Here is a 23196-nt window from a genome sequence, read left to right on the forward strand (position 1 = left end):
TCAACCAACCTCGAGGGATTGAAGCAACTCGAACCTGGTGGCTTTAGTGCATCCTTGTAATGGAACCCCAGGGTTCCGACCGGGACGAGCGCGAGGCGCCAAGCGCCTTGGCCCGACGTGCGGTATGTACTCCACTTCCCCAGAGCTCGAGGGGAATCTGGGTAGATCAAGCCGTTGGCGTGAGAAAAGGGAGATATAAATAACCGCAGTCGCTCACTATGCTTTTTTTCATTCTAGTGTGACCAGTGTCGCACTCGAAAGGTCTGTACCCCCGGGCCCCTGCAGGATCCAGGTCAGTCGGTTGAAGGATTAACACTTTGTCACAGATTCGGTGCGACAAACGTTCGCCATGTTCGAACTGTCGCATCTCGGATATTGCTTGTCGTTCCACTGGCGAAGGACAAAAGCCACCTGAGCCGCGGCGTCGGGTTTTGATTTCTAGCCAATAGTATGCAATTACTGTCGATCTGGCGGCTAGGCGGGCTGAGGGTATTTGTGCTAACGAGAGTCCGCAGCGAGAAGAAGATCGACCTCATTGAAGAGCGTCTTGAGAGTGTTGAGAAGACTTTACGACGACTCGGAGGCATTGAGCAGGCACTGCGAGAGCTATTGATCTCATCCCGACAACAGGGCCTTGGGACGGCTAAATTCTCGGTGTCATCTCACTCATCGCCTCAGACGCTAGCTCCAACAAATTCTCCAGCTGCTAAACAAGACCAGAGGGAATCAAGAGGCCCTGGATACACGTCCAACCCGGCCATCGAGCAGCATGACCCGGGCTCCGGATTCGAGGGCAATTCCTCCTTAGCTGCCCATTCGGCGTATGCGAGAGAGTTTCTCGAATCTGCTGTTTCGCACAGTACCCCTGATATGCTTTCTAGTCCGAAGATTGGCGAAGCGCTTTCGTCCCTGAAACAGATTGTTGAAATGCAGAGTAAGCGGCGAGGTGCTGGTTCCGAGAAAGGCCAGCTCGCCAGTCGCCTGGGTGTTCGTCGTGATATTCGCGAATTGGAGATGCCACCTCTACCCGTTGCTTTGACAGTGCTGAGGAAAGTCAAAGGTAAGACCGAGTACCATGATAGTGAGTTAGGTTCTTACCATATACAGAAAATCCGCCGTCTTTGTTTGGCGGCTATATTCCCTTTTTCACCGTGGACTACTTCATTGCAAGATGTCAGGAGGTATATTTTGCGACAGAAGATTATTCCGACGCGACATTCATAATAGCCAATTTCGGGCTCTATGGTATTTTTGTCGAGTTTGGATTCTTAGAGAAGGAGCCCGCCACGCGAGACCAATACCAGCGGTATGTGCAGGTTTGCAAGGATAATCTGGAGGCAGCGCTGGCGAATCTGAATATCCTGATGCCCGTGACACTGGAGTCTATTGTAGCGTTGTCTGTCGGTGTACGTTCTCGGTAATCTGACCCTGGAACTGGCCAAACCAATACTGATGATCGCAGGCAATGCATGGAATTGAAATATCGAAACCATCGGTCAGCTGGACCCTTTCCTCGACAGCGTTGCACATGTGCCAAACTCTGGGATATCATCGCATCTCATCTATGGAGCACGATCCCCCAGAACTCCAAAACCTCAAGCAGAGTCTTTTCTGGACCATCTACACTCTTATCAACCTAATGACATTGCGCTTGGGGCGCGCCTCGGTCGTACAAGACCATGACATTGACATTCCTTCGCCATTTGAAAGCTTTGCCGGCATGGGAACTTGGAGTATGGTGTGCGCTTTGTGGGTTAGGCAGGCCGTGCTCCAGAATAATGTCTACACGCATCTCTACAGCCCAGCGGCGCTGAGCCGGCCCGAAAGCGAACGGGTGTCACATGCGCGGCGCTTAGCTGTTGAATTGCAGGGAGACATACTTGAGCCTTTCGACGTAAGTAGAGCCCGTGCAGCTCATGTACTGGTATGTGCCTATATCTGACCTGAACAGCGTATTATCGTCTCTGATCCCAATCTGTCTGAGGTTGATATGATCTTCCTTCGCTCCGATGGGGTAAGCCGACTGGCGATCTTGACATTGATATACCGTGCTATTCCAGCTGAACCAGGCGCGTCGAGTACGTTCATACCAGAGTGTATCGAGACAGCCCGGGCGGCTTTGGAGCTGCACCAAGCATGCGTAGCCGGTCTCAAAGAAGCCACCGAGGCCCTTAGATGCTCGTACATGCACTGGTAAGTATATTGAAAAACGGTTGTTCTGATCAACCCCCTAGAGTAGTATCCTCGTCGATCTACGTCTTCCGAATCTTCAATGATGTACCTCATAATTAACAACGAAATAGGGCAATTTTCCTTTCACCGTTCGTCCCATTCATCGTCATCTTCTGTCACGTTATCACAACATCCGACAGTAAAGACCTCGCCCGCCTTGAAGACTTCGTCGCCTCTCTCCGCCCTCTCTGCCGATTCTCCCAGTCAATCGACCGCCTTCACAATCTTTGCTCGGTCCTCGGTACTGTCGCCCGCCTCTACGTTGAGGCGAAAACGCTGAAACAAGCGGGTGAGGACCAAAGTCTGGCATCTGTCGGCCAGGAATTCGATACCTACTTGAGCGCGCTTGGGTTGGCACCTGGGAATGCGATGGCCAATAATTCGTGGCGAGCCCTTCCAACAGACGTTTCGTCCATGACTACCGGCATTGCAGATCCATCACTTCAGGCATCTGGATTCGGTGTTCCGGCTCCTCAGTCTCAAGGTCAAGAACCGTCTATGGCAGAGATGTCGCAGGCGGCGCAGCTGGGGAATTGGTTCTCTGGAAATCAGTACATGATGGGATTACTGGAAGAAGATATGCTTCAGTTCAATCCTAGTCAATGATTGATTCCCAGTAATAGAAAATTTATACAGTGTGACATAAAACTGCTCGTAAGATCTCTTTCCAATCCACTCAAGTTTCGGTGCGAGACGTACACTGTTAAGCACCCTCGGAGTCTAAGCATTAGTTCCTGCCCATCAGGTAAAGCATGAAGGGAAAATAAGGCCAAGATAAAAATCGTGTAAACTTTTGGAGGAAGTTCGCATCCTTCGTTGCCAGTGGGTTACTTTGCAGCGAGTCTTACCCGAACGTGGGGCACATAGAGTCACACCTACAAGAGCGATGGCCTTCCTGCAATAATCCGCAGCGAATACAAAATGGGCATTTGGGTCTAACGCAGCCCTATTTCTGTACCTTGCAGATCCTCGGAACCTCTTTGGTAATTGCTTCTTAAAAAATTGCCCCCGGCTACGCAGAACAACCTGCTAGGGCGCGTAAGACAAGAATTACTAAAGGAAATTTTCGGGTTCTTCCCGTATGTTATTCCACAGGTACGTGCGTATCGATTTGTGTTCATGAGGGTGAACCGGACTTCGTCCATATTCGAGAAATTATTCCTACTCCACTGATGCACTGTTCACAAGTGCATCCGAGACGTCTAGATTTTTCTCTCCCTTCGTGGGCGCCGCTCGTTCAAGTGTGAGGGCTCGCCCGAGGCAAAGGTTGAGGTCGTGGAATAAACCAAGGGAACGTACTTGAGGATGCTGGTCGTTTTCATTATCCACTCTGATAAAAGGCATATAGAAATGTTGTTGCATTCAAAAAGAGTTAGGCGGCTTAGTTGGCAATAGATAAGAGAAAAGCAATATGCAGAGCCGCACGTGATGTGCACTCGTTCCTGCTTGGTTGGCCATCGTTCCTGCGTATTCTTTATCTCTTTTTCTTTCTACTTCCAGCCCACTCACCGTAATCTTTCCTCCCCCCGTTTTATTTTGCTTATCTTCGCAGCGCCCCGTGTGAGCCACCCTCCCAGCTCACGAGCGACGCCGTTGGTCCAACTGGCCCAGGTGGAGCCGCGTTTAGAGTTGGCCCTGCCCGGTGAGAATCTCTCTCCAATGGGAAGCCCGTACGTAATACGATCGGGGTCGGATTGGGGTTTCGGCCAAAAGACTCAATCATCATCTACCTGTTGGAGAGCAGCGCATACGTGTGGAATTTTCGGTCTCCCTTTTCGTCCAGACGATTATCGAGCTGAAAAAAAAATTCCATAGCAGGAAAGCGGGCGGGAAAAAATCACTAACCCAACGTCATCCCCCCGCAATAATCCACCGAGTGAGCAATCGCGGATTTTTCGTGTGAGGGGCTACTTAGGGTTATCCTCAGGGCGGAGCGCGCCCGTTGCATGGAGCCAGCGTTGCCATTGAGCGTCAGATCCGGGAAATTGAAGGTCGTCGATTCTATTGTCGACTGTGGCGGGACTTGTTCCAGCGTCCGCAACCGCATTTCGTTCGCTTTTGTGAGCGTCTCATTCCCAGGGGGTACTTCACCATGGTCTTTTCAGAGGCATCTCTGCCTGTTCTGGGGCCCCAGAGCCCCCCCGAGCTCGCTGTCCTGGAGTCTAGGGTTTTGATCATCATGACCGGAGGCACAATCTGTATGCAGCCGTCGCCGCATGGATTCGTCCCTGCAAGGGGATTCCAGAACAATTGCATGGCACGGGTGCCGTGCTTCAACGATGGCTCGGCTCCCACTGAAATAGATGTGGTAACGAAGGAAGGGCAAGAAATGACAGCCCACCCCAGTCTGTGCACTCCAGTCACGACATATGGCCGTCAGGTGCGGTACACTGTCTACGAGTTCGAGGAGCTGCTGGACAGCAGCTCTATCAGTGCTAAAGGTTGGGCGGAGATCGCGCAGACGATCTACCAGAACTACACCTTCTTCGATGGGTTCGTTGTCCTGCACGGCACCGATAGTCTCGCGTACAGCTGCTCTGCGCTGAGTTTCATGTTGCAGAACCTGGGAAAGCCTGTGGTGCTCACTGGGTCCCAGGCGCCCATGATGGAACTCCAGAACGATGCCACGGACAACCTGCTCGGCTCCCTGGTGGTGGCGGGCCACTTCATGATTCCCGAGGTGTGCTTGTACTTCAATAATAAGCTTTTCCGGGGAAATCGCTCCACCAAGGTGGCTGCTAGCGACTTTGCTGCGTTTGCTGCGCCCAACTGCCCGCCGCTGGCCGTGACCACGTCGATGCGAACCAATGTGAACTGGGATATGGTGCACCGGCCGACGACGCTGGAGCACTTCCGCATCCAAACGAACCTTGACACAGCTCATGTTGCGTGCCTCCGCATCTTTCCCGGTATCAAGCCGGAGATGGTGGACGCCGTCTTGAAGCTAGATGGTCTACGCGGGTTGGTGTTGGAAACCTTTGGCGCTGGCAATGCTCCATCTGGCCAAGATAACGCCATGATCAACGTGCTGGCTAGCGCCATTCGACGCGGGATTGTGATTGTGAACGTGACTCAATGTGAGCTATATCCTACCCCTGCCCTATATGAGACGTAGTCTAATGTATCTCTCTCAGGCCTGACCGGGAGTGTCAGCCCCGTATATGCTACAGGCATGAGCCTCTCCCGGGCTGGCGTGGTCGCAGGTCTGGATATGACGACGGAAGCAGCGTTGACGAAACTCGCCTACCTGCTCGCGTTACCAGAGTCCACCCCCGAGACCGTCGCAAAGAACATGTCCGTGTCGCTCCGGGGCGAGTTGACCGAATCCTCGCTGCCTGTCTTCCGTCATCCGGACGGTGCGCTGCCCGAGCGCGTGCAGACGCTGACCGCAATGGGTTACGCCATCGCGCAAGGCGATCTCGAACGGGTCAAGACGATCTTGAAGACCGAACACCACTGGCTGCTGAACGACGCAGACTACTCGGGGAACACACCTATTGTAAGTGGAGCGATGCGACTGTGCGTTTTCTTTCATTCTTTGCCTGGCCACTAACCCCCGGTTGGGCGCACCAGCACTTGGCGGCTACGTCCCCTGCCATCTCGATCCTGCACTTCCTCCTGTCGCATGGGGGCTCGGTCCACTTGCGCAATCGCAACGGACGCACGCCGCTGTTCCTGGCGGCCAACGCCGGCCTGTCCGAACATACCTTACTGCTCCGTCAATCCGGTGCTCATTTGCATGCTGACGAGCGACCGGCCGCTGAGCTCCTGGCCCGCCGCCGCCCTGGGATCTGGAGTCTGGCGGGCCTTTACCCCCGCGAGCAGGACGAGGGCGACCAAAGCGCCGGGCGGAGTCGGACGATGGCTGGGTCAGCCCCGTGAAAGGAGGGGGATCCTGTTCGAGAGGGAGGCAGCTGAAAAAGGGGAGGGGGATCTGCCCCAACCCAAGCCTCAGCGAGGCCCACTCACACGCCGTTCTTCCCAATCTGTGAGAAAGGTGTTCATGCTGGTCGCAGCATCGCGAGACTCAATGCGGAGGGATTCCTAAGCGCACCGATCACGCCAGAAGGGCATCGAACCATTAGACCGAGAATTCCATGTCCGCGGAGATCCAGCCCTGCTGCTGGGGGGTTCGAGACCCGCCAAGTGGGGAAGACAAGGATGATAAGGGCTTTGCTGAACAAAATTTTCTGGGGTCGGTGTGCCCCCAAGCACGGGCTTTGCACTATTTTCGGAGTCGACACAAGAGCAGTACTTGTTAGTGATTGGGTTTAGACATCGATAGATAGCGAGATGAGCGTATTTTCACGTCAATTCGCGTTCCTCGTGTTTTCCTGAGCCAATCCCTCCCCATGAGCGAATGGGCCCCTCCAGATACCGCTTCTGCACGCACGGAAGGGGGCCCGATAGAATTTGCGGGGTTTGGTGTGTTCGTCTGGCGAGCTGCTGTCAGCCCAGTCTCTTCGGGAGGACGACCCGGTCCATCCCTGCCGTGGTCGGGGAGTATACCGAGCATACGCAGGGAGATGGGCAGCCTTGCCTCGGTGGAGAGGTACATGGTATGATCGTGCCATGGCCCAGGATACGGGACAATACTCCTCACATTACTGTAGGTCCTTACTATACCGGTTCATACCACCGCTCCTCGACTCTGGCGGGAGGTACCCGCTCTATCGCGGCACTAAACGATTGAGGCAGGTCTCTCCCTCGCCATCGGATGCCCCAAGGTGGCATGCGTTGGCATGTCCAGGTGATGTGTAGGCAGATCGGTCCTCGGGTCCTTCCGTTCTTTCGTCCCTTCGTGGTTTCCTCTCCTGTTTCCTGCCAATCAGCCCACTCCGTTCCTCCAGGCCAGTCGGCGAGGTTGCCAAGTGGAGGCGCCAGAATCCACATCCAAGCACCACGTGAGCACGCCCCTGGCAGTTGGTGGAACGCAGACTTCGACTGCTCCATCGTGACTTCTTTCTGATTACCACTTCTCCACGTTGCGCCATTTTGCCTCCTCTCGGCGAGCGTGCGGCTACTCTCCAGGCCCGTGCTATCTCTTGGTTCTCACTCCTTTCGCCCTGTCCCAACGCATTAAGCTGTGTTCTTGAACCTCTATTCCGGGCATGACTTGGCAGCAGCTTAGCCATAACCCCTACTAGGGCTGGCTGGGCTGACTGAGCTGGGAGCTGGGAAGCCGGCTAGCACGTCCTCAGAGCCTTTTTCGGACGGGGCCGAGCTTGGGTCCCGATGTGTGGCCGGTCCAGGATTCTCCTGTCCACTTTCGATGCTGCCGACTGCCGATTTACGTAAGGAAAAAGCGTCGAGACCGCCCAGCCCAGTCCAGCGTGCACGATGGTGTCATCGTCCCAAGGAAAATTGTGTCAGGGCATGTTTCTTGGGCGATAGGGAAGAAAAAAAAATTTGAACGGCAAATCACAAGGGGTGACAGGACATGCTCGTGGCATACTCCGTAGGCTCCTATCAGATCTCACTAGGAGACTGCCACTACGACTCTACGACTCTACGGCTCGACGGCTCTACGGCTCGACGGCTCTACGGCTCTACGGCTCTACAAATTTATAATCCTACTAATCTACGGCGCTGATTCTCTACTCTTTTACTTTTTTATTTGAACTACTACTCTATCAAACCGCAGTACTCCGTACTGCGGACTATATGGGAACAGACTTTTCTGCTCGATCCTGCGTCCCTTTCTTATCTTATCCTTCCCCTCAACTCCAAAATCCTCCCAAGCCCTCTCCTCCACGTTTTCATCGTCGCTACTGGGAACCGCCCCTCCAAACCAAAAAAACCCCTTGAGAAATTCTATTTCCGCCCCCCCCTTTACGACATAACTGCCTGCGCGCTGCAGATCAGTGACTGTTTCCATCGCCTAATTGTGGATTTCCCGTTTGCCGGGCCCTGGTGGATCCCGTCTGATCGTGATTCTCATTACATACAACTTTGCGCCTTTGTCCCCTCGCAAGGTACCCCACTATCCGACTATCGCAAAGCCCTCACCTCCATTTTTCCTCGCCAAGACGGTTACTCCGGATTTTCTTTTATCGTTGCCCTACACCTCCCTTGCCCTCAACTGCTCCACTCGTCACTTATCCGGATCCCCCCTCCTGGACTCCTCTCCCCTTCCTCCACCCTTTCCTCTCTTTCCTGCTCACCTCTTCTCTCCCATTTACCCCCGCTTCTACTTCCTCCTTCCCTCCTCCTTCTAACACCCTCCAACACCCACCCACTCACAACCCGGATGACCCAACCGCAGAAGACGATAGCCGTGGTCAACGCGGCCGGGCGACAAACGGCATCGCTCATCCGCGTCGCGTCCGCCGTCGGATATGCCGTGCGCGCGCAGATTCATTCGCTTAAGGGCCTTATCGCCCAGGAGCTCCAGACCCTGCCCAACGTCACCCTGCTGCAGGGCCCGCTGCTCAACAACCCGGCGCTGATGGACTCGCTCTTCAAGGGTGCCAATTACGCCTTTATCAACACTGTCTCGCAAGCCGGCGACGAGGTCGCTATCGGCCGCGCCCTGGCCGACGCCGCCAAGCGCGCCGGCACCATCTCCCATTACATTTACAGCAGTATGCCTGACCACTCCGTGCATGGGCCCTGGCCTGCCGTCCCGCAGTGGGCGCCCAAGTTCACGGTCGAGAACTACGTGCGCCAGCTCGGGCTCCCAGCCACGTTTGTCTATGCGGGCATCTACAATAATAATTTCACGAGTCTGCCGTACCCGCTCTTCCAAATGGAGCTGCTCGACGATGGTAGCTTTGAGTGGCGCGCGCCGTTTGATCCCGAGACGCCCTTGCCCTGGCTCGATGCGGAGCATGACGTGGGACCGGCACTACTGCAGATTTTCAAGGACGGACCGAAGAAATGGCACGGGCATCGGTGAGTTCTGAATCCAACCGTCCCCCATCACCAATTCCCATATCCACCCGGTAAACACACTGGCTAATCATTGACGCACCACAGCATCGCCCTCACATTCGAGACGCTCTCGCCCAACCAAGTCTGCGCCGCATTTTCCCGTGCCCTCGGCCGGCCCTGTCGCTACGTGCGCGTGCGCAAGATCGAGATTAAAGTCAACATTCCGCCCGGATACCGGGAACAGCTGGAGTCCCTGGAAGTGTTGTTCGGCGAGTGCAATGCCCCGTACTTCCCGCAGCCCGAGTTTTCGCAACCTGCAGCCGGGTCGCCGAAGGGGCTGGGTCCGGCGGGGGGGAAGGGTGCCGGTGCGGGGATGATGCAGGGCCCGGGCGGCGTGGTCTCGTTGCGGGTGACGGATGAGTCGCGGCATCTCTGGCAGGGCTGGCGCGATATGGAAGAGTATGCGCGCGAGGTATTCCCTGTGGAGGAAGAGGCGAACGGACTGGACTGGATGCTCTGAGCTGGGCCTCTGGTACGGTTCGTTCCGCGATGCTTCTGCCATTTTTCATCCGTTTCACCACGCGCCTCTTGCCAAGTCACTGGTGACCACGCGATTTGGTTGCCTTTTCTTCCTTTTCTTCTTACGACTTGTGGCAGACGTGCACGGTGATGTTGTCTGTGCATGTAGAACCTGCCCCGCAGCTTGTCGATTTTTGCTTCCGTCTACTCTTTGTTGCTCTAATTATTGCATTGTCGGCGAATGGGCATGGGACATATGGGATATCATGACTGTTGTTTTTATTGGGACCTGTTGCCTTGGATGTAGGCCTTCGGGGTACCCTCTTCTTCGCCTCGCTTCTCTGATTCCAAAAAAAGTTGGTCTGTTTGCTTCTGACCGGGCCCTGTGTGTTGATTGGTTTTCTTTTTGCCTTTTTTCTTTCTTTCTCTCTCTCTCTCTCTCTCTCTCTCTCTCTCTCTCTCTTTCTTTTTCCTTTCATGCCTCACTGGAGGGGCAGGAGTGACTTTATCCTACCTTTGACAAATGCCACAATGCCACGGGTGACGCCCTGGTCCACCCAATTTCCTCAATGAGATCTCACGATTTTCCTTGCTAGCCGTTTCCCATCCATGCACTCATTGTTCGCACGTTTCGCCAGCTCCTGTGCCTGGTTCCCTCCGGTCCTGCGGGACCTTCCACTACTACTACATATCAGGAAGGATCTCCAGGGGTTTTAGCGCTGCCAGCTCCGTTTCTTTCTCGTCCTCCGCGATCGAGCCATGCAGGCATGGCGCATGAATGCCCACGAGCCGAGCTTTGAACTTTCCTTTTTACCGTTACACCTGCATTGCCTCGGTCCGCAGTGCCCCTCGCAGTAGAACAGCACAAACGCCCTTATCCTACCAATAATCTGCCGCCCTGACCGCTCCTTTATCGCACCCACGGGTCCAATGGGGGAGTATAGCAGTAGCGCCGAGGCAGGGATGCCCAGAGTCGCATATTGGCAGGCGTGATTGGGGCCTCCTGCGACAATAGAAAGGAGAGCAGCATCTCGGAGAAACTGCCCGTCTCCCACGGTGAAGATTTCCGGCAAGAGCTGGGGTTGAAATAAACTAATCGCACCGTCTATTTGCCTTTCGTCAGGGCCCGCTCTGTAAGGGATTAGGGAGGGTCGGAAAAAGCAATGAGCTGGGTCCTCCTTCCAATTGCGCCGGCGCGATAAGGGTGAGGGTGGAGGTTCTGGATTAATTGAGTAAGTGCGTAAATTAGGGTGGCAAAAAGAGGCTTTTGCTTTTGGTCGGTCGGCCGCTTGAGAGTACGGAGTACGAAGTAGATTAAGGGAACAGCGATGGGGGGGAAATAGCGAGGGGGCAAAATCGGGAGGAGGGGGTGTCTAGCCACGGTACGAGGGAGGACTACGGGGGAGTGCTGGAAGCTCGGGAGCTCTGGAGCTCGAGGGCTGCCATGCCGAGGTGGTCGTCACTGGGTTTGTGGAAGGGTTTGCGTCGTTCGTTGGCAGGAGGCCACATATCTCAGAATATCTCAGAACAGCGCAGGAGAACAGGAGAACTCTGAAGCACCACTGCTTTCGACCACGTTCTGACTGTGACGGCACCCGCAACAAAGTAGAAATTTCCGGCGACACCTCAGGCGTACCACTCCACCGCCATCGAATCCGTCCAGTCGGTTGCCCGGCGAGACCGCGTGGGGTACCAACCGTCGACACAAGAGGTACATCCGGCCCCATACAAACACAGCCCGTTGTCCAGGTATTTGCAGTGTAGCTGCAGGTACCCATTGACTCTCCGCCCGTGTTGGACTGCGCGCATCGACAGCTCGCGCTGATCTGCCAGACTTTTGCCAGAAATTTTTTTAGTCTTTAGTCCCTCCCACTCCCTCTTCTTTCCCTCTTCATCTCCCTTCCCCCTTCCCCATTCTCTCTTACCATATACCCCCCTTTCCCTTTCTATCCTCCATCCCTTACTAGCTGTCAGTCAGGCCGTGCTTGATTGATACCTTTGGAAGCTTGCTACTCTTTACGTTTCCGAAACCCCCACCTTCCCAACACATTCTTCATCATGTCCAACGGCGACGACCAGTCCCTCCTCGACCGCGTCGAGTTCCCCTCCATTCCTCGCGAGGCGCAGAACAAGATTGCTCAGGTGCAGGAGGAGTTCCTGCGCGCGGAGGTTGAGCAGCGTAAGTACCCCTCCACCTCATCGTCTTTTTCCTTGAGCGCGGGACATCGCGATTGAGTTTTTGAATTGTTTGAATTTTTGAATCTTTCCCTGTTGCGCGACTTCTCATCTACGAGAACTGAGAGGTGACCTTGTCGTTTTGCGGGCTCTTCAGCCGTCTTTGTAAATTGATGCGATGCGATGCGATGCGTCTATTGATCTATGGCAAAACAAAATGTCCACGCTGAAAGGGAATCCCTGCTAATCTGTCCCTGCACCAGTGCGCAAGTCCGTCCCTCTCCTGGGCCCCATTTTCAAGAAGCGCAATGAGATCATCTCCCTGCCCAGCGTCCAGCCCGACTTCTGGGTCCGCGTCTTCTCCTGCGCCCCCGCCGAGATCGACGAGTACATCCTGCCCCAGGACGCTCAGGTTCTTGGCGAGAGCCTGAAGAACGTGAATGTCGAGCGCTTCGAGGTCGACGCCGAGGGCAACGGCGAGCCCCGCAGCCTGCGCTTCACCTTCGACTTCAAGCCCGAGGAGAACACTCACTTCGACAACGCCCAGCTCGTCAAGGACTTCTACTGGCGCAAGCAGATTATCAAGACTCCCAGCGGCAAGCGCCGTGTCTGGGAGGGTCTTGTTTCCGACCCGGTCCGCATCAACTGGAAGAAGGACATGGACCCCACCAAGGGTCTGCTGGATGCGGCCTGCGACCTGTTCGATGCTGAGAAGAAGAAGGGCGGTGACCGCAAGAAGCTGCCCGAGTACGAGGCGCTTGTCAGGAAGCTCGAGCTCGCCGAGGCTGAGGCCATGAAGGATGAGGACGAGGAGGAGCAGCCCGAGGATGAAGATGAGAGCCCTGTTGGAGTGAGCTTCTTCTCCTTCTTCGGCTACCGCGGCCGTGACATCTCCGCCGAGCAGTCCAAGGAGGCTGTCAAGGAGGACGACGAGCGCTGGGTCAAGATCTCCAAGGGCGAGGAGGTTCCCGAGGATGAGGATGACGACGAGGACGATGATGAGGAGGACCTGGAGGCCCTTGTCGACGACCTCGAGGATGCTGAGATCTTCCCCGATGGCGAGGAGCTCGCCATTGCCCTTGCCGAGGACCTCTGGACCGATGCCCTGAAGTACTACGGTATGTGAGACCTGAGAACCAATGACGAAAACGGGAACCACCCAGCTGACCCCCTGGCTTTGTTAGTTCAATCGTTCGAGCTCGGCGACGACCTCGAGGACCTCGACATGGAGGAGCTCGATGAGATGGACGAGGATGACGATGAGGAGGACGACTCTCGCCCCACCAAGAAGGCTCGCAACTAAATCAGTTTATAACGCGCCATGCTCCGTATATGATGCTGGTGGTTTATCCGACTTGCCACGCCCCATTTGATGTATTATCACAGGACGATCACGAGAATTAATAATAGCACGAGCGCGAATATCAGCGCCGCAATGCAAAAGGATGACCATGTATCTAAGGGAGAGGAGATGAAAAAGTTAGCTTCTGAATTTGTGATTCCCCTTTGTTACCGCAACACTGCCGCACTACCCAGCGTAGGCCACTAGCATGACCGTAACAGGCGTTGTAGACAGCGTACGTCTGAGTGTGAGCGTGAGCGTGAGAATGTTCCTTACCCTCATTCTTGCGCACGATATGCCGAATCCGCGCCATCCCATTACTCAACTTTCCTCCCACTCGATCCGCAAGTGTATCGACCTCGTCGATCATAACAGCCTGATCTTCTAATTCCCGCCCCATATCACTCGCCTGCTGCCTCAAGTTCCCAACGGTCCGAAACACCCCATCCAGCTGCTCATCCTGTTCATGCATAATCTCCGACTGCCGCTGCTGCTCCAGCGACGCATAGTAATCCTCCCCGCCGCGGCCACCGCCCTCTTCCTCGTCCAGTGCGGCCTCGAACTCGGTCGGATTGGGCATCTCTGCCGGTGCCGCGGACACAGCCTGCGCCAGCTCGGTGTGCATCTGTTCGATTTCGGCGCCCACATCCTCGACTAGTTTGCGCCGCCGCTGGACTTCGTCTAGCTCGAGGCCGAACCGGTAGGGGTCTTGCTCGATTGCGCGGACGGACTCGACCAGGTCATCGAGGTCGGCGGTTAGTTCTGTGAGGGTGCTTTCGAGCTCTGACCGGGCTTGTTTGAGTTCGGGGTTGGTTGGTGATTTTGCGAGCGAGCGGATGCGGAGGTACGAGGAGAATAGTGGTCGACTGGACTGGAGGGTCGAGATGACGTCCCTGGCGAAGGAGATGGGTTAGTCTTGGGAACCCGGGAGCTTGGGAGCCTGGCTGCGACGTTGGGTTAGGCTTACGCTTGGACTTGGAGGAAGGGGTCTGTTGTCTCCATGACTGTGCTGGAGGGTGTGAGGATGTTTGTTGGAGAATGGTGTCTTCACGGGGGGAGCTGTCAGCTCCGGGGAACACCCTCGATCACGTGTTGGTGGTGCGGAATCGCAGCCAAGTTATAGAGCGAAGATAACAAGTTGGAGGTTGAATAACTAACTAATTTGCGCTAGGAGTTGTCTTCTGAGTAATAAACTACCGTTTCATTTGGTGAATTACACGCCTATATTTTTTGGGGTATGAAATTTAAAATCAAATGTTTGATCTCATACTTCTGCTTGGTCTGGAGGGCCCCTGACTCAGCGGGCTCGCCGAGGCGATAAAAAAAAAGATAACAGTTCCCCGCGAAATTCAATCGGATTTTGCGACAATTCACAGCTTTCCTTTCGCATGGCTCGCAATCGCCCCCTTCCACTCGCAGACGAGTGGGAAACCCCCGACACTTACATCCAAGCACTCCTCCGCTTCGCAACGACCAATGTCCTATTCATGAACCTGTGCGGTGGCGTGCACATCCTCGATTTCCTGACCCGCGAGCCCGATCTATACACGACGCTGCTTCCAGAGGACTGGAGGGCGTTCTTCGAGCACCATGATATCCATGATATCTTGCGCCTGCTTCTGCGGGAAGACATCGAGCAATTGCGCTCTGGCGCCGCCGACGGAGACACCAACGAAGGTGTCCGCATGTGGAACGGCGGCGCATTCCCTCCACAGAGCCTCTTGGATTACATCCACAACGTTCGCCAATTCAGCCTCCGAAGAGAATTCAAATCGTCAACTCCGAATAAAACCAAGCTGCCGAGACATGTTGCCGTGGGCATGAAGACGAAGAAAAAGCACGAGGTCGAATACTTCTCCCGCTATGTCGCCTCACTATCTGACACCGTGGGCGAGCGTCGCGGGGAGCCGGTGTCCCATATTGTGGATTTCGGATCTGGACAGAACTATCTTGGGCGGACGCTGGCCAGCTCACCCTATCACAAACATATCATTGCCATTGAGCGGAAGCACCAATATATCGCCGGTGCCAAGGACATGGACATTTCTGCCAAGTTGGCACCGAAAGAGAAGCCCAAGACGGTCTACGTGCATAGTCGCAAGAAGTCTTGTGGTGACTGCAATGGCACATCGGAAGGGGCAGCAGCAGAGAGTACAGACGCCCCACGGTCAGAAACCGCGAGGACCCAGACTCCCGCGGATGTGTCCGTTAATAAAGAGACTGCGGACGACCAGGAGAATGTGACGGTGTTCAAAATGCTGGGTGAGATCAGCCTTGAGCCCGATGAGCTGCTCGGCAACATGTCCAAAGGGGGACAGAAATCGAAAACTGAGCATGAGGTCGATACCCGGGGAACTATCAGCTATATCGAACACAACATTCAAGACGGATATCTGGAACCTATTATCGACCACGTTGTCAATCCGTCGCCCGCAGCAACACCAAATGGAAACGCAACTGAAGAAACTGTTTCTGTAACCGTCGAACCAGACGAAGAGCAGCCAAGCGACGCTCGGGTAATGGTTGTTTCCCTCCATTCCTGCGGCAACCTCGTCCACCACGGCGTTCGCTCGCTAATACTCAACCCATCCGTCGTCGCCGTCGCCATGATAGGCTGCTGTTATAACCTCATGACCGAGCGCCTCGGCCCCGCAACGTACAAACTCCCCGTTCTCCGATCCCTCCACCCCCGCCTCCAAGCCACCGGAACGGCGTATGATCCTCACGGTTTCCCAATGTCCAAGCTCTTCGAGACGTACGAGAGTCCCGGCGCAACCGGCATGAAGTTCAACATCACCGCCCGCATGATGGCCGTGCAGGCGCCGTACAACTGGGGCTACGAAGACAGCGAGAGCTTCTTTTCGCGCCATTACTTCCGGGCTCTTATCCAGCGGATTTTTGTGGACCGTGGCGTCGTGCCGAAGCCAGGTATCCCTGAGGACCTCTACCGCAAGGAATCATACGAATCCGCCGAGGGTTCGGAATCAACGACGGCTGTAATCATTGGGTCGCTTGGCAAACATGCCTTCAAGTCCTTCAATGCATATGTGCGTGCGGCGACAACCAGACTCCTGCGACACCCGGTCCATGGCCCGAAGATCCAAGAGCGCATTGCCAGTTTGACGGACGAGGAGATCCACCGCTACGAGACCGAGTATTTCCCCACGAGGAAAAACCTTAGCATAGTGTGGAGCTTGATGGCGTTTAGTGCACAAGTTGTGGAGGCGGTCATCGTCGTGGACCGGTGGCAGTTCCTGCGGGAGCACGACTCAGTCAAAGAGTGCTGGGTCGAGCCTGTGTTTGAGTATAGCGAGAGCCCGCGGAATTTGGCTGTCATTGGTCTTAAGAAGTGAAGTGGTGATTGCATTGATTTGATGTGATGTGATGTGATGTGATATGATTTACGGACGATGAACGAAATTAGATACAGACGGTGCATTGAAAGACGGTGCATTTTTGGGGAGGTCGTACAATAGATGAAAAAAATTAGATGGATGATTGCCTTGATTGCCCGCTTTGCATAGTTCGTACATTATTCAATATTGCTTGTCTCATTGCTTAAATTGCATAACCGGGAATTATTTATCACCCCCAGCATGAAAAAATAATTTTGAATCAGGAACTGAATAAACCTGGTGCTGCGATAGTCGACCATCGGAGTGACCCGCCCTCTTGTCCTATATCGCCGCGATGCAGAATGATACTTGAGGGCAAGGTAAGCGAGCAGTGTGTTCTTGCAGAACTTATGGCAACCAATATCCACCGTTTTCAAGCGTCAGAGTATAAGGAACATATCATAGGAAGGAAGTATATGCTCACGCACCAGCGTTAGATGATAACTCGTGGATTGGATGAAGCCAGCCATAAACGGCAGCAAGGAGCGAGGCCAGGATCGTTGGAACCAGCTATTGACTTCGGCTGGATTCCGAGTGGTGCAGTGTTGGTTCCCCTGAAGTGTGTTGTTGCGGCGGAGGCGACTTAGGTCTCCATGCCAGAGGCTTATCTTTCTTACTATGAAACCATTTTCCGCTTTTCCTGTTCTGTTTTTCTAGCCAGTTCTTCTATGATGACATTGTTTATTGTGAGTGGCCAAGTTCTGTGGGAAAGAGTGTTTTCAGCCATCGGCACCGCGTGCCTTGGATTGACTTTTGGACCCTGACGCCAAGAGTGACTAGTTGATATGCAGACTAGAGCCCCCAGAATAGCTTGTAATCTCGCCCCATGAAAGCCCCAATTCGGACAGTCTAATTCTAAACCCGCCAATCAATTCAAATAGGGGCTCTAAGCGACTCGGGGCTCGGGGCGAACAATGGGCCTTTGCGGCTCACAAGAGTCGATTGTAGGCCGAGAACCCTGCAATGGCACCCTGAAATTGCGACCCTCTCATTTCCAAATCACCTCTTCCACCGTAGCGGGGATAGACTGACTCAGGATTGAGCCACTAGGGACTGCGGCTATGACCGCGCTTGCAATATAACTTTGATGCTAACCCCCCTGTCGTTCCCTTTCCCTTTCCCTTTCCTTTTCCCTTTCTTTCCCTAGCCTGAATTTCATCTCAATCAGTACTATAAATCGCATACTCCACCGAACCCCGATCGGCAGTTCGAATATCAAAATGCTCAAGTCAATGCTCACCACCGTCCTGCCGCTGCTGATGCTGGCGGGCAATGCCCTCGCCATCGGCTGCTCAACCCATAGCTTCACCACCTGCGAGGACAAGATCGTCCACTGGTTTGACCCCGACACCGGCGAGGTGTGCGATCCGCTCGATTGCGGCGGTGGCCGCGCCCCCCCAAAGACTGACGAGCCTGGCTGCCCTCTATACACTGGCACCCTGGTCCGCACAACCTCCTACCTTTCCTGCTGGACGCCCTCCTCTGCGCTTGCGACTGCGACGCCTACAATGACCACCTCTGTCGAATCCACCTCTGCCGAGTCCACCTCGGACGTGGCCACGACGGAGACAAGCGTCGCCTCTTCCACTTCGGCTGGCAGCGCCACTGGAACCGATGTCGTGGGTAGCGCTACCACTCCTGCGACTACAGCAGCTGCTACTCTCTCGACCGGTGCACACACTTCCACTGCCAACTCCACTACCAACTCCACTGCCAACGGCACGGCCAGCACCACTGGCTCCTCTGCCCCGGTTGCCACGACTAATGCCGCCGACGCACTGGCTGGCTCGCTGCTGGCTGCTGTTGGTGCTGCGGTTGGTGCTTTCGCTCTGCTGTAAAAGTGGCATGTATATGAAAAGGGGGCTGACCGTTGGGCTGCTCTGTGGCTTGTCATGTGATGTACCTCAACTGGGACAATTGTACATAACTAATCTGTATACCTAATTTAAAGGAACATTGTCTATATATGAAAATAGGATTGAGCCTGTACGGGGTACTTCATTCATAATGAATAGCCCTAATTATCGTGCTGTGTGGGCCATGCCCGTATCGCGAGGGATCTAGCGGCCGGGGGACTCGGTGCCTTGCATATTCCCGTGCGTAAAGGTACCAGTCAAGCTTATATTGGTATACCCATCATGAAGGTTCGGTAATTCAAACCCTCCCACCAAATGAACCTTTGTGGCTCTTTCAATCTTTCTTTAATTGGGTGCGAGGTGTTCCACAAATCTTGGTATCTAAGGCACTTTTATGTCCTTCTTTTATGTCCTTTTCTCTTTAGGTCATGATAATCATACATTTAACATAGGCATAGATGGTATGCACTATTCCCATCATCCAATCTCAACACTCCCCTCCGGCACACCCTGCCGACTTCGTAACCGGCGCGCAAAGAACTGCATAACAGGCAGCATCTCATCTCGATTCGACGGCATGCCATCGCCCCTTCTGGCATACCGACTGAGTTCCACAAACTCAAACACCTCTTTCGTCCGGCGCACAGCACCATCCGTCACCGCCGCCGAGTCCCGCCCAGCAACCAACAGCACCGGCGTGCGATTTTTCGCCCCCGACCGCGTCCCAGACAGCGCATACGGCGCCCCGATCGAAACCACTCCCGCAAGAGCCCCGCTGCTCTCACTCTCCTTGCCATCGGCACTACCCAGCTCACGCGCCGCAGTGAGACCCGCCATCCCGCCTTGCCCGAAGCCCAGGATCATGATCTCGCGCAGACGGTAGCCGCATTTACGCAACAGTGTCCCGCGGATGACGTCATTGGCGAGCAGGGCTGTGCTCCGCGTTAGCCCGGCGTCCATGTCCAGGGCGCCGGTGGTGCTGTCGAAGGCGACATCGTCGCCCCAGTGGAAGCCGCCGAGGTCGAAGGGGAGCGGGGCTGGAGCTTGAATGGTGACGACGGTGGTCTCCGGGAGGCGTAGGGCGCGGCCGAAAGAGCTGAAGCCTGCGGCGGTGTCACCGATGCCGTGGAGTAAGAGGAGGATGTTTGGGGCTGGAGTGGACGCGGAGGTGGAGGGTGGGAGGGTGATGGTCACGGTGAGGTTGGAGGGGAAGTCCGACGGAGTGGGGTTCTTGGTCGGCATGGTGGGTGAATGGGGAGGATGCAATTGAGGCTGGTGATGGTGCACAGAGCTATGCACTCTTCGTTTTTCTCCCTCTGCTCGAGTGGTTCGGCCCTGGCCGAAGCTGTACTGCTCGCTCTGTTCTTTGTAGCTTGGTGGGGCAGCTCGTGGCTGTGGCTGCCGCTATTATGATAGTCCGTGTAAATTGTGGCTCAGCGGGTGCCCTGTGATGTCATGTGCACACCAATTGCTATTATGGCGTATCAGGAGGAGTATCAGCACTCACGGCTCATGCTTCAGCCGGGGTTCACCTCCAGCTTCCAATTATTGCAAGCACTGCCGGCAGGAAGAAAGCGGTGATGGCGGGGCGGTGTATGGTACGCGGCGGTATGGTCGCTGCCTAGCGCTGATCCATGCCCGCCTTACATTATCCCTACCACTATGCCTTCGACGAGAAATGTGTCGCGGAAACACTACATGAGGCTTGTTGATGGTCGGAGTTCCCTTATGAGCTCGTGAAGTGGGTGGGGGGGCATAAGATATTGAGTATCGCGCCCTACAGAGTATATCATCGATAGGTCTGTGATACCCCATGGGAGCTGTCAAGCTCTCTTGGAATAACAAATTCTTCCAATTGAATTGACACCAAAGCTACGGTGAACTCAAGTCATGGGTTCCCCTCTCTTCCACAATTTACAAGCTATATTTATCCTGTGCGGGCTAGGTTGTTTAGTGCAGTAGTAAAAACAATGCCGAGCCACCCGAGACCGGTGAATCGTGTGTGGTTACATGCGCCACATGGGGCGCTGCAGGTACGTAATGTCCAGACTGCCAGACGTTTAACCGTCCACGGTGCAACCAAAGACCCGCTAGACCATGTATTTTTGATGAGCTGGCCTGTGCTCACTATGCTGGCCAGTGGCGGGTGCCAAGAGCGAGGAGACCGTTCCCGGCCTCGTAAGGCGCGGACAAGCCTCAAACAAGAGAAATAAGAGAAACTTGGCCCGGCTGCAGCGGCTACCTGCGTGGCTCATGGTTGACAAGGTCCAAGGTGTGCCATGTCTCCGTATTCCGGAGGTATGCGGACCGTACGAGTAAGTCCGAAACAGTAAAGCCTTTTGAAGACCCACCTGATCTTCCTCATTTAACTTATTTTTGACCTGCAGGAGTAGGGCTGAAAGGATTCCGCTGGGTCCCGCTGATCGGCGGTTCACGGGACCGGTGGGACACGTACTCGTTCCCCCTCGGGCCGTATCGCTTTGAGTCCGGAGAGCTCGGTGGTAAGGGAAGTGCCGTCGGAGGTAGAGTAACCTCGTGTCTCTCATCCTGACGAGAATAGAGGGTAGGGTGGTGGGAGTTATCTGATAAAGGGCTCAGATGAAGCTCTGCTCCGAAGGACGTACATCATGACTCCCAGGAACGGGGGGGCATGCCCCTGTTAGTTGGGGATGGTACCAGCCCTCACCGCTGCCGAAATTTGGTGTAAGTGGAAGCCCTCCTATGCTATTTGGGGATCATATTGGGCATGCCTCGGAGCGCTCTCGATAGTCCCTATGGCTGTTTCTGACCCTCCTATGGCAGTGATGGGGGTCGGTCAAAACAATGCAGGCGATGATCTCACTGGATCCGCCCTCCCCGGCTGCCACTCTTAGCGGCCCGGATACCCAGTGGCCGAGAAGGCGGTGCAATCTGCTCCACTTGCACGATGGAGGGAGTCAGTAGGACCCGTGGTCCGGCGTATTTGGGAGGGGTTCGGACTCCATCCGCCTGCCGCCACTATCCTAAGATAGTACCCTGTGAATCGCTTCCCTCAGCCACTTCGCCCATAGATTGGATGGGGCCCGCGCGAGCTGAGACAGAGAGGGGGTTTCTAGAGGAAGCTGCTCCTGAGGATACTATGTAGCTGTTCTGGAGGTTCTGAAGTATTCCGTGGTGGTTGTCCCGGCTATAAGAATCCCATTGTCTCCCCCTGCTAAGCTTGTATTTTTTTCTGTCACTACACACTCTCTTACTATCATTCCTCTGTACTCGTTTAACCACCATATCCTATATTTACAATGGCCTGGGGCTGGGGTAAGTCCATCTGTGATGTTTTCCTACATGCACCTCTTATCAAACTTCCCCCCCGCATGCACAGGGATAAAATTTGCATATCTATTGGACTGTCACAATTCCCCGATGACCCATCGAATATACGTCAAACTGGACTATACATATACTGATCATTGTCGTCTCAGAACAATCCGATGAAGCTCACCGTGAGGTGTACGGCGAGCGGAGGCACGAGAGCCACTTCAGCCACGAACTGATCGCCGGTGCCGCTTCCTTCGCCGGCATGAAGGCCTGGGAGGACCACCAGCGCAGGGAGGGTATGTTGCTCCATAAATACATTATCTCGGTCGCTATTTAGACCTGTGTCTAATCTGGATTCTGTCAACAGGAAAGCCCGTCAAGCACGCCTTTGCCAAGGAGGCCATCGCTGGCCTTGTCGGTGCTGAGGTGGACAAGCTCGCCGAGAGCAAGGGTATGGACGAGTTTGACCGTCTCCGCGCTCACGAGCACGCCAAGAAGAATGCCTACCAGATGTACGACGAGCACTACACCCAGAGCTACGGCGGTGACGAATGGCATCCCGAGCGCCACCCCCGTCCCGAGCGCTTCGACCGCCCCGGCCGATGGTAGATACAGCACATATATATGAATGTTAGCGGGCTCCAGGTCACAGGGGGAGATTGATCATGCTCCGTGATTTGGGACCATGACGGCTCTGGTATGCCTGCGAGCTGGACGAAGATATGAACTTGTTTTGATAGGACGTCCTTGCCGATCGTGTATAATACTCTGTACAAATGTACCAACGCAGGAAAGCGGAGAAATGATCCGGTTTGGAATCGCAAGTGTCGCTTTCAATTTGAACCTGCTACCTGCAGATAGAGATCTAAAGATATTTGCGTAGATCGAGAGTGAATCACCTTGGGCACTGGGGCAGGGTTGATGAACTAAGTCTCGGGGCTTGTCGCCCAAACAGAGTTGATCAATCAAGGAGCTTCGTGATATGGCCAGCATAGGGCGTAGGGTTGCAGAGAAAGATATTCTCCTAGCCAGTCACCACCATGAGAACCCGCCGAGCACATTCCAGGGCTGCATTCCCGACCCTCCTGTAGATCGTGACGACTGGGTTGAAGCAATCAAAGTTTCACGGCGATACGGTGCGAACGGTGCGAACGGTGCCATCTCGGATCAAATGACGAATGATGATCAAATGGCTGCAGCTCAACTGGCACTGTGCATGTGACAAAGTAAATGCACGATGCAGGAGTCGACGAGACAGAAAGGTGCGAATAATACTCAAATTCCAGAACCCCATTGGAATCCGGCCCAGTGGGCCGCCAGTGGGGGCGGGTGGATCCTGGCGACGACGTGCTTGGGCCAGTCACCGGCGCTGCTAACCGATTACACAGCGGTGCCTGGCCTATTAGGCATCAAAAAGGCCATTTAAGGCATCAACAGAGGTATTCAGGCACCAATAGGCATCCGCCGCCAGCAATGAGCGCATCGTGCCGTCGCACGTGCCCGCGCAGGG

At 54.7% G+C, this 23196-nt stretch overlaps 9 protein-coding genes across 9 annotated transcripts; 7 read left to right on the forward strand and 2 right to left on the reverse strand.

Moving 5' to 3' along the window:
* Positions 1–59: 59 nt before the first annotated feature.
* On the forward strand, positions 60–2838 carry N7482_002759 (uncharacterized protein; the record flags this gene model as incomplete). Its single annotated transcript, XM_056684884.1, has 7 exons — positions 60–122; positions 327–448; positions 516–1060; positions 1108–1406; positions 1463–1894; positions 1952–2193; positions 2304–2838. The coding sequence occupies 7 exons, from the start codon at positions 60–62 to the stop codon at positions 2836–2838; spliced, it is 2238 nt and encodes a 745-aa protein (XP_056548490.1).
* A 1486-nt stretch (positions 2839–4324) lies between these two features.
* On the forward strand, positions 4325–6114 carry N7482_002760 (putative lysophospholipase; the record flags this gene model as incomplete). Its single annotated transcript, XM_056684885.1, has 3 exons — positions 4325–5309; positions 5367–5731; positions 5806–6114. The coding sequence occupies 3 exons, from the start codon at positions 4325–4327 to the stop codon at positions 6112–6114; spliced, it is 1659 nt and encodes a 552-aa protein (XP_056548491.1).
* A 2368-nt stretch (positions 6115–8482) lies between these two features.
* Positions 8483–9625, forward strand: N7482_002761 (NmrA family NAD(P)-binding protein; the record flags this gene model as incomplete). The annotated part of the gene is made up of 2 exons (XM_056684886.1): positions 8483–9126; positions 9211–9625. The coding sequence occupies 2 exons, from the start codon at positions 8483–8485 to the stop codon at positions 9623–9625; spliced, it is 1059 nt and encodes a 352-aa protein (XP_056548492.1).
* A 2057-nt stretch (positions 9626–11682) lies between these two features.
* Positions 11683–13102, forward strand: N7482_002762 (histone chaperone napB; the record flags this gene model as incomplete). The annotated part of the gene is made up of 3 exons (XM_056684887.1): positions 11683–11803; positions 12063–12917; positions 12984–13102. The coding sequence occupies 3 exons, from the start codon at positions 11683–11685 to the stop codon at positions 13100–13102; spliced, it is 1095 nt and encodes a 364-aa protein (XP_056548493.1).
* Positions 13103–13256: 154 nt separating this feature from the next.
* Positions 13257–14143, reverse strand: N7482_002763 (SNARE domain protein; the record flags this gene model as incomplete). The annotated part of the gene is made up of 2 exons (XM_056684888.1): positions 13257–14034; positions 14109–14143. 2 exons carry the CDS (start codon positions 14141–14143, stop codon positions 13257–13259), a joined length of 813 nt encoding a protein of 270 aa, XP_056548494.1.
* A 386-nt stretch (positions 14144–14529) lies between these two features.
* N7482_002764 (uncharacterized protein) lies at positions 14530–16494 on the forward strand (the record flags this gene model as incomplete). The annotated part of the gene is made up of 1 exon (XM_056684889.1): positions 14530–16494. The coding sequence occupies one exon, from the start codon at positions 14530–14532 to the stop codon at positions 16492–16494; it is 1965 nt and encodes a 654-aa protein (XP_056548495.1).
* Positions 16495–17756: 1262 nt separating this feature from the next.
* On the forward strand, positions 17757–18374 carry N7482_002765 (uncharacterized protein; the record flags this gene model as incomplete). The annotated part of the gene is made up of 1 exon (XM_056684890.1): positions 17757–18374. One exon carries the CDS (start codon positions 17757–17759, stop codon positions 18372–18374), a length of 618 nt encoding a protein of 205 aa, XP_056548496.1.
* Positions 18375–18869: 495 nt separating this feature from the next.
* N7482_002766 (alpha/beta hydrolase) lies at positions 18870–19634 on the reverse strand (the record flags this gene model as incomplete). Its single annotated transcript, XM_056684891.1, has 1 exon — positions 18870–19634. The coding sequence occupies one exon, from the start codon at positions 19632–19634 to the stop codon at positions 18870–18872; it is 765 nt and encodes a 254-aa protein (XP_056548497.1).
* A 2036-nt stretch (positions 19635–21670) lies between these two features.
* On the forward strand, positions 21671–22295 carry N7482_002767 (DUF3759 domain-containing protein; the record flags this gene model as incomplete). The annotated part of the gene is made up of 3 exons (XM_056684892.1): positions 21671–21686; positions 21851–21982; positions 22054–22295. The coding sequence occupies 3 exons, from the start codon at positions 21671–21673 to the stop codon at positions 22293–22295; spliced, it is 390 nt and encodes a 129-aa protein (XP_056548498.1).
* Between the last annotated feature and the right edge of the window lie 901 nt (positions 22296–23196).

This window comes from Penicillium canariense (genome assembly GCF_028826845.1).
Source record: "Penicillium canariense strain IBT 26290 chromosome Unknown utg000001l_segment0_segment0, whole genome shotgun sequence".
In the NCBI taxonomy this organism is placed as follows: Eukaryota; Fungi; Ascomycota; class Eurotiomycetes; order Eurotiales; family Aspergillaceae; genus Penicillium; species Penicillium canariense.